Source organism: Choristoneura fumiferana, chromosome 10, assembly GCF_025370935.1.
Source record: "Choristoneura fumiferana chromosome 10, NRCan_CFum_1, whole genome shotgun sequence".
Lineage (NCBI taxonomy): Eukaryota > Metazoa > Arthropoda > Insecta > Lepidoptera > Tortricidae > Choristoneura > Choristoneura fumiferana.
Genome location: NC_133481.1, coordinates 6,292,826 through 6,303,279, shown reverse-complemented (window position 1 = coordinate 6,303,279; position 10,454 = coordinate 6,292,826). Strand labels below are relative to the sequence as shown.

The 10,454-nt window shown below is 38.4% G+C and overlaps 1 protein-coding gene across 1 annotated transcript in view; it reads left to right on the top strand.

Moving 5' to 3' along the window:
- The first annotated feature begins 3,290 nt into the window (after positions 1 to 3,290).
- The window catches only part of LOC141431732 (kelch-like protein 10), a 7,341-nt gene continuing 177 nt past the window's right edge, over positions 3,291 to 10,454 (top strand). The window contains 12 exon segments of the mRNA XM_074092908.1: positions 3,291 to 3,603; positions 6,088 to 6,251; positions 7,047 to 7,298; positions 8,236 to 8,500; positions 8,575 to 8,739; positions 8,814 to 8,900; positions 8,971 to 8,986; positions 8,989 to 9,033; positions 9,036 to 9,115; positions 9,698 to 9,785; positions 9,788 to 9,889; positions 10,286 to 10,431. Of these exon segments, the coding sequence (XP_073949009.1) occupies positions 3,580 to 3,603; positions 6,088 to 6,251; positions 7,047 to 7,298; positions 8,236 to 8,500; positions 8,575 to 8,739; positions 8,814 to 8,900; positions 8,971 to 8,986; positions 8,989 to 9,033; positions 9,036 to 9,115; positions 9,698 to 9,785; positions 9,788 to 9,889; positions 10,286 to 10,431 (1,434 nt within the window). The 5' untranslated portion in view covers positions 3,291 to 3,579.

Below are 10,454 nucleotides of genomic sequence, written 5' to 3'. Positions count from 1 at the left end.
AAAAAGATAAAAAACAAATATTACGCTGTTTGAGTTTTTTTTATTATTTTTAGGATAATTTTACTAGTATTATGTAATATAGTATTAGCTTGTTTCTAAATAGTTACATTTAGGGGCTGTTTCACCATCCATTGATTAGTGTTAACGTTAACTGATGGTTAAATGAGATGCCGTCTCAATTTGTTTTGACCGAATAGACGGAGACGGCATCACATTTAACCGTCAGTTAACACTAATCAATGGATGGTGAAACAGCCCCTTAAGATATTTTTTAATGTAATTTGTCTGGTCTTTCTTATTTACTAAAAAAGAAGTAGGTAAGTACCTACCTACTTTGGTACAAATCATCGGGCATGTGCAAATTCTCTTAGCATTGCATAATTTGCTACTTTAAGCAGGTTAATTTAACAATATAACCAATGTATTTATTGGATGGATTCAGTGGATTTATTTGATGGGTACCTTTGCGCCAGGGATAGCTCGAGGGGGCCTTTTTGACTAGGCTTAAGCTCTTTTTAAGTTAAGATTTTTTTTATCTGTATTATTTGTTTTCTCGACATGAATAAATGATTTTTGATTGATTTAAAAAATTTAACCATACATATATTATTAATGCGATAGTGTGTGTGTTTATATGTTTGTCCGTCTTTCACGTCGAAACGGAGCGACGGATTGACGGATTTTTTGGCATAGAGATAGTTTATGAGCCAGAGAGTGACAAAGGCTACTTTTTATCCCGGAAAAATGCACAGTTCCCGAGAGAACAGCGCGCGTTAACCGAATTCCACGGGGGCGAAGCCGCGGGCAAATGCTAGTGTATATATATGTATACTTTTAACTTCAGTTAAAAACCACAGATAAACCGCAGATACGCGATATTTACGTACCTTATACTTAGTATGTAGATAAGCGGATTTGCACTATCCCCGACGAAATGACTGTGTACGCTAATTTTTTTCGTATGAACTGTACCTTAGTGTAAGTTTTCGGTTACAAAATACGTCTCGATCACGTTTGCGTTTGTATGGAAACACGAACATCGCAAACTTTCCGCTAGAGGCGCTGTTCGTGTTTCCGTACAAATTGAGATTTTAATGCGAACGCGATCGAGACGTAAACTTACACTAAGGGTACTGAACATAAAACTTTCTTCGTTTATATACCTCTTGTCCGCACCTACAACTACAGTTTTTCGTTTTTATCAAAACGTCTTCGTGCTATCCGTTCTGGTATTGCCCTTTGGATTTGATGCATACCAATCATCAATTAATAGTTACTATTTTTTTTGTAAATCTATTTGGAACTACCAAACCAAATTGCATTCGTTGATGGGTATCAAGTGCAAAGGGCATCAATTGGAAACAAAATAAAAGTCAGAAAATTGCGGACGGTCATACATAATTATACTTATGTAGAATATTATTGTTATATTGTACAGTTCATGTGCTTCTTTTCTAAGTTATCAGTTAGCGAGCCGAGGTCAGTAAGTACAAATTTTGTTTGTCGATTTATGTCTTCATATCTCCGTACCTGTATTATTATGGCGATGACCGTTACATGTAAATATTGTGACTTATAGGTAATAGATGTGATCAATGATGTTGTGCCATAATGTAAATACGTTTGAAATTTTTCCCAATTGTTAATGTGGCGTTTTTAAATAAATCTAATTAAAATGTACTACCAATTTTTTTATTCTTTCAATGCCTAATTTAAATTATTATTAGCTCGACATGACTCGAACGGCGGCTGCTGCAACACTATTTATATGTTTTTTTTTGGCATTGATCATTGCACCTAAGTATTTCATGGCTTTTGTTTGTAAAATAGAAAAAGAAAAGAAAGGGAGAGATTTATTTGGTTCCATCATCAGTACCACCACCTAATACAAAATAGCTGGACGGGTATATGTCTCCTGGTTAAAGAGGGAACGTAGGCGAGCTCGGATAGTGTTATCACTTGCCGGTTGCTGAGCGTTTAAAAAAGCGATGTGCTTCGTGTTTTTACCCGACTGCCCGAAGGAGGGTTATGTTTTTCGAGCGTATGTATGTATGTATGTATGTAAGTATGTATGTCCATTTCTTTCGTCCTCGCTGCAGCCTAATTAGTGGCCGTTTCTTTGCTCAGTAGCCCTTTTGAACGTGATGGCAAGCATCGTTCCATGTATTTCCTGAAAATAATAAAACAGTGTCCCTTGCTTGTTAATATTGTTGTGTCTTGTGTAGTGTTGTCTATTGCTGTGTTGTAAATAAATGTATTTCTTTCTTTCTTTCATTGCCTTTTACATAAGCATGTGATTAGTTGTAGGTCGACTAGGTAACTATACTAAGAAGAGAGTTGTGGCAAAGATACTGCCTTGGGGTGTGCCAAATTCAGTTTATGACTAGTAACTATCAATCTATGACGGAAAACGTCATCAGTTAATGACGAATAAGTATCTAATATATGCTGGCGTGAACCACGTGTATGAGTTATTTGGGTAGTTGGCGAATCATCCGTAGTAGTTAATGTATGACATACATGTGTTACCCGCGGCTTCGCTCGCGTAAATCATTAGATACAGCAATTGAATTGAAATTCCGGAATTTAAAAAAATCCGTGAGAATTCCCTAAAAACATCGTGGATTTCATTAATATCGGGATAAAAAGTAGCCTATGTGTTATTCCAAGCTTCCCGCTATCTACGTACATATTTTGTTCTAGATAAAAAGTAAATATAGCAGTGGGCTCATTTTTCAATAGAAATTTTACTCAAAAGTCGGAAGGAGAGGATTTTGTTCGACAGTTTGACACAACTACTATTGCGGCTAAAAAAAAGTTCGATTAAAGAACTAATACATTACGAGAAAATTTTAAAACTGTGCACGAACTTGCCTCCTCATAAAAATCGGCATTTTAAACTAGCCAGCCCTGAGGAAAAATCATTGGGTAGGTAAAATCGTCAGGTAAATCACTGTAGTTTTCTGTAAATGGAAGAAAATAGAGACAGGTATCATACAGTGTATTATGTCAAGTGTATCGTGCGTCTTACGTCTTACTGACTTACTTAAAGTACTCCACTATGAAGCCGTGATGAATACCTATTTAATGGTCCCACTGGTTACAAGCCCAGACTTCAGAAAAATCTAGATTATGTAGGTACTCTAAACTGAGACCAACGATAATTTTATTGCAAGTCAAATAAAAACTACCAAAGGAACAGTTTTTTAACTGTTTTTTTTTTCCTAAGCCAACCTCAAACTTACGATCGGTGCGAAAACAAGCGAAGGGTCGTATCTGTCTTAAAACAATAAACATTTTCGATTTCAGCAAGGCAACTGCTGAAAATGAAAATACTGTTATCTAGTAATGTCAACTGGAAAAAAAAGGTGTGTCATGTTTGACATTCTTATATCATTTTTTTGCTAACTTAAAATGTTTATTCACATGACTTGATTTGCTGTTTTGAATTATTTTTTATGGTTATTTTTATAAAATTATTAACCTAAATCCCGATTGTGTCGTGACACGTTCCTCCTTGAGTTGTAATTGCGTGACAATTTTATAATGATGATGACTTTGCGTTAAAGTCTTCTTAAAATGGAAAACGACCCGAATAACACTGTAAGTAGTTTGGCAACAGCCTCAGCCGCCGCCGACGCTGCGGCTAGCTCTTGATGCCATCTGGAGCTGCTGCTTCTCTATAAACAACTGCTACATTAGCTAAAACTGGCTTTACTGAACCTCTGAGGTTATCAACAAAGTTGTTTACATGGAACGTTAGTGACGTTCATAAAAATATATTGGAAAAGATAACCTATGTACCGATGAATCCAGTATCAACTCTTGAATGGTTGACTAATTATGCTTCGTTATCGTGGAAATTATGCATAACCTTGTTTTTCTTAACGTTTATCTGTTTATATGATGAACCGATGCCGTTAAATCTTATAAATCAATCTGCTCATTTAGCCTTCGTTGTTAATGCTCTATAATTAATTTCTTATTGTACTTATACAAAAGCCGTTAAGATACCTATAGGAGCCTATAGGTAAGTAACGTTATTTAAAGCGTATGCCAAGTGGATATATCTATTATCTCATTTGTGCAATGTGGTTTTCAATTAAAAAAATACAAAAGTTACGCACATTTTCACAAATATTGTTAAGTACATTAAGCTTTGAAGGCTACATTTTCTTTGGGGCTTATCTACCTTTTACTTTGTAATAAATAGAGCACTGAGACTGGGAAAACGAACTGACATAGCTTTCGTGATAAAATGTAATGACAATGAGGTCGCGAGCAGAATATTTCCACTTGCCTACAATATGTAAACCTACAATTAAATACATTGTGTGTAGTGTACGTTTATTGTGATTATTATAATTACTTTACTTACTAACAACCTTTAATCTAGAATTAGTTTAGTTTACGTACGGCCATTTGTAAAAAAAAACTGGCCAAGAGCATGTCGAACACGCCCATTATAGGGTTCCGTAGCTATTACGAAAAAATCAAGTAATATTATTCTAAGGATTTCGTATTGTGTGCGGAATCTTTCAAGTTTAGGTATATTTTATACCTTAGGTTGCTATTTACTCTTAAAAATAATTCTCAAGAAATCTAAGCCCTTATAATTTTCCTTGTAAATATGATATGCTTAACAGTTTAAATTTTCGAGGGGTGAGGAACGCTCGATTTTAATGATGCACTTTAAAGTTGAATATTTCGCAAACAGATCACTGAATCGGAAGATTGTCTTGATAACCACACTATACCTAGGGTTAGTTGAGAAAAAAAATCACCCCCACTACGTCTACTTTTTTTACCACTTTGTTTTCGTGCCTGATATCAGATATTCATGCCAAATTACAGCTTTCTAGTACTAACGGGCTCTGAGCTTAGCCGCGGACAGACCGCCAAACAGACAGACATCGCGAACTATAAGGGTTCCTAGTTGACTACGGAACCATAAAAAGATAACATTGGAAAAATAAATCTCGATTTAGTATTAAGTTCAGTTTAGTCCGTCATAATGTCAATCTTAAATCAGTTTTAGCGATTGAATCTAGATTATATTTTATCCTGTAAGACAGCTTTAGATCTAATGAGCAAGAAATTATTACTACGACGGTATATAGAGGTCCATCGATCTCTTGAAATTCACCGTGCGCATGCTTTGTGTCACCGATTAAAGCGTATATAACTATCTAACTTAGAAAACTTGAAAAGCCTCGACGTTTTCATTTCAAAGTTTAATATCCCAACCCAAGAACAGCTGATTCTTGAACACATAATAAATTAAAATGTAAAATAGAAAACCGTAGGTACCTATCTCATTTAATAATTTTATTGAAATCTTGTTAACTAATTTTTCATATTACTTAAGGGCGCACCGAGCTTCTAGCGCATTATTGCATTTAATTTATGTATGCTGTAGGTATCATTACTAGTAAAGTTTCAATTTTGACTTTCATACGTAAGATATTTGAGGATTTACTCTACAAAATCATACATTGTAGAAACATGATTACTTGTAGTTCGTTAAATACGAAATGCATGCATGTGTGTATTAAGTCAGTGTTTTATAAACCATTCTTATTCTTAAAATGCACGTACATTTTTAAAATATGTTTTTGTTTTAGTAATACAAAGAGAATACCTAATAAAAACACGCGCATTCTGACCAACCTATCTTGATCCATCGCGCTTCGCCACCGCCCGCCCGCCCTCTTCCCCCCGCCTTTCCCCATTAGTAATCCACATTGATTAGCTCTAAAAGCTCGGTGCCCCCTTAACCTCTGGTATATTTAAGGCTGCGTTTCAAGCAGAGATGTGCGAGGACGCTTCATTCTCGCCTCGCTCCACTCAGCTATTTCCACCAGAGCGGTGTTGTGCCAGGATAGGTAAATGAAGCGATACTTATAGTTCTATGAAGAACACAATCCTCACAATACACCCTCGCACATCTCTGCGCGGATACATGCCAAATATTGAACTTTGAAGTGACAAAGTCGGGGGTTTTCCAACTTTTTATTAGTTATTAGTTCCCGCATTCCGGTGTTAAGCCTCCGCGGACAGTAGGCGTCAGTATTTATTGTGATGCAGACGGCGGGTCGCGAAACAGGGCGGTGCATGTCGGTAGCGGCGATGCAGGCGCTGCACCGGCTGCGCGAGTGCCGGCTGCTCTGCGACGCCATCGTGCGCGCGGACGACGGCGCCGCCTTCCCCGTGCACCGCGCCATACTCTCGGCCTGCAGTCCCTACTTTCTGTTAGTAGCTATCCTTTTCAGTACACTTTTTATCGGAGTGGGCTAGTCGTGGGCTAAGACTAAGCGTCGCCCGTTGGCGCGGCGTTTTCCTGGTTCACTACGACTGAGGCTAGGCACGTACCCACATCGTACACAGCAGCTGCACGGAATGAACAGAGTCAATACTCGCCGCACCGCCGTTTATGTGAATCCTCCTCCTAACTCCTTCAGAATTATTTTAGCAACACCACATGAATATGAACTCGAAAGACTACACTACTTTCACAACATTTGTATCTTAGACTTTACTGTTAATATGTTGGGGTTAAAATAGCATACCACGTGTTATTCCAGAGGTCCAACTATCTTATCAAACGTGTCCAGGGATATTTTTTAACCCTAGACAGTTTTAAACACTTCAATACATGTACATATGTACTTATACCTAACCTATTACATGCTACTGGCAGAGTCAAAACATCAAAGTCTAGGGATAATGAGTACCTATCCCAAGACTTTTTTGATGTGTGTAAGTTCCTTGCAAATCCGTCAATCCGCTTTCATCCTTAATTTATTTAATATAAACGAGCAATTCTTGTATATATATCTATACCTAATTATAATCTCTGAAACGGCTCAAACGATTTCGATGAAATTGGGTATGCAGGCGTTTTCGGGGATGAAAAATCGATCTAGCTTGGTCTTATCTCTGGGAAAACGCTTGGTTGGTACCGAGTTTTAGCCCTAGTGAAGCTCGGTCGCCCAGGTAATAATAGGACCAGGCTTAATAGGATGTTCATCAAGTTTGTCATCTAGGGCTCTGTTCACGACGACGCTGCACTCACGCGAGCAGAGCGACGTGCTGATCTCCGGCGTGCGCTCCGAAATTCTGCTGCTGCTGATCGAGTACGCGTACCTCCGCCGCATCGACGTCACCGACGCCAACGTGCACGAGTTGCTCATGACCGCCGACTTCCTCGCCTTCCTCGGCGTGCTGCAGCTCTGCTGCGACCACCTCCGGACCTCGCTCAGCCCTAAGAACTGCCTCGGGATCATGACGTTTGCCAGGTTTGCTACGTTATCTATCAAGTCTTAACAAATTGCGCCTAGATTATACGGTGTCTGTATGATCTTATTCGAATTATGATGCTAATTGATGGATAGGTTTAAACAATATAGCCACGAACCAGGTTTTATTGGTTTAAACCTAACCGTCAGGAGCGTATGTTATCTATCCACGAGTATCATATACTTACTTCCAATAGCTTGAAAAGTAGCTTCTACCTATATTATCTGTAAGAGCCTTGTAAAGCACTTCGTAACAATAGGCAGTAAGAAGCAGTATCATCACTTCGCTAAACGTTTATTTCTCTTATAAAATATAAATGTCCGAAAGTGCTTTTTAGGGTTCTGTAGTCAACTAGGAACCCTTATAGTTTCGCCATGTCTGTCCGTCTGTCTGTCTGTCTGTCTGTCCGCAGTTAAGCTCAGAGACCGTTGTTTCTAGAAAGCTGTAATTTAGCATGAATGAATATACATACACAACAAAGTGGTAAAATAAAAAATCGAAAAAAAATTTTTTTAGGGTACCTCCCATAGACGTGGGGGGAGTTTTTTTCTAGACTTTTCCTATACTTAGTGCGGGGTGTCGTTGGATAGGTCTTTAAAACCATGGTGAGTTGCCAGAACGATTTTTCGATTCAGTGATCTGTTTGCGAAATATTCAACTTTAAAGTGCAAACTTTCATTAAAATCGAGCATCCCCCCCCCCCCGTCTAAAATCTAAACTGTTGGGTAAAAAAAATTGAAAAATTTCAGGATGGTAGTTAGTATATCAAATTTACAACGAAAATTATAACGGTTAAGATTGCTTGACAATTATTAGTAGTTTAAGAGTAAATAGCAGCCTAAGGTATAAAATATACCTAAACTTGTTTATATTTAAGTACTAGCAGGTTAATTATTTGTCAAATATCTCTGAATAGTAAAATATGTGTGCCCACAGACGCGTATTTTGCTACAAACTGGAGGCCGATTCTCGAAGATACTTACTCCGTTATTTTGTGACCGTGGCGACGCAGAGCGATGAATTTCTCCACCTCCCGCTCGAAGAATTGAACTCGATCATTCTTGAAGATGAACTAAACGTGAAGAGCGAAGAAGTAGTTTGGGAGGCTGTACTGCGCTGGGTGAACTACGAACCAGACAGCCGTTGGCAGCACACCGTCAAGTTAATGGGTAGCATTCGCCTAGGACTGCTCGATACACAAGTTCGTAATTATTTCTACTCGTTTTTTTTTTCAGTTTCTTTACTTTTAGCATATTCTAAACATATTATGATTAGTTTTTCTTAGAAAACGTCAAAGATCATCCCTACGTTACCGGAAATGAGGGTTCACGCCCTATAATTATAGAGACGCTTAAGTTCCTCTACGATCTGGAGATGATAGCTCAACGCGACGGCGAGGTGGCCACACCGGAGATCGCCCGCCCCAGAGTCCCGCACGAAGTGAGTACGAGGAGTTTTGTTCGGTAATAAATTTCATAATGACTGATTGAAACTAGAGACGTTGATTTTTAAAGGTATTGTTTGCTATTGGAGGGTGGAGCGGTGGTTCACCGACTGCGTTCATTGAAACCTACGACACTCGAGCGGATCGTTGGATTAAGGTACAAATTACACTTTTTGGGTTATCTTTGTATATTCAAATTAAACGATGAGCACCCTCACTTCTTTCAGGTAGAGGAGGTGGACCGGCAGGCCCTCGCGCGTACCATGGCACTGCAGTGCTGGGCTCTTGCATTTGTTTATTGGCGGATTCGACGGAATGGACTACTTTAACTCGTGCCGTTGCTTTGACGCTGTCACTAAGGCTTGGCGAGAAGTATGATTTGTTACTCGATACTTGCCAATGATTGATTATAATTATTTTTAGGCATTTGTTAGTTCTTTACCTCAAAAGCATAAATTCCTTGTAGCGATTCACCGAATCTCATTTCACCTCAAACTAACAAAATTTCAATGGAATTTTGAACTCGACGCAATTTTTCGCGTAGCTTTTTACATTAGTATAATTAATTTGTAGCATCTCATTTTTCGTGTAGTATTTTGCCTAGACGCATTTCGCCGCGATCGATGTTTGCCTGGGACTCTTAATTAATTTGACGCATTAATTCATGTTTGCACTAAAATACACTAATACTGGTGAAATGCGACTAAAACTAATGGCGACTAAAAAAAACACGATTGAGACACAACGCGATACTTAAATTCACGATCGAGGTGAAATGCGACTAAAATTTATAGCTACTAAAAAAAAAATGACTGTGACAGAACGCTATAATTAAATATACGATCGAGGTGAAACGCGATTCGGTGAATCGCTACAAGAAATTAATGCTTTTGAGGTAAAGAACTAAAAAATGATTTTAGGCTACTTATATAATTTCGTTTTTTTTTCTGCTAGGTGGCACCAATGAATGCTCGCCGTTGCTATGTCTCTGTGGCTGTGTTAGGCGAAACGATATATGCGATGGGCGGATACGACGGTCACCACGACAGAATACTGCGGAGCGGTTTAACCACCGTACTAATCAGTGGTCACTTGTTGCACCAATGAATGCACAGCGGTCGGATGCCAGTGCTGCAGCGCTTGACAGTGAATTTTTAGTTTTTTTTTATTCTTAGTTTCTATTCTCCTTTTATTTAGTTTCTCGCCAAAAGATGAAGCTTGATATGCCGTTTGTATTTTCTAGCTCAGCACATCCTTTTCTTATCTGACTTGTTTATTTTAACCCTTAATAAGGCCCCATTTATTGGAGCAATCTACCACAGAATCAAAAGCAGCTATCGTATACAAACCTGGCAAAGGATATTTTTAAAGCTAGTAGTATTTTCAATAATTAAGTACAATTGATATTTGTAACTTATTACTAAAACAATAAGGTTGAATTTCCAAAGCATGTAAATCGCCTGTACCTTATTAAGGGTTAAGCATAAAAAGACCAATTGTTAACCTTTTGGTGTAGGATTACTCTTCATATTTTAATTTTAGATAAGATCTACATAACGGGCGGTTTCAACGGACAGGAGTGCATGAACAGCGTCGAGGTGTTCGACCCGGACACGAACCAGTGGACGAACCTCGCGCCCATGCGCTCGCGCCGCTCCGGTGTCTCCTGCATTGCTTACCATAATAAGGTAAATAGCACGGGTATCTTCAT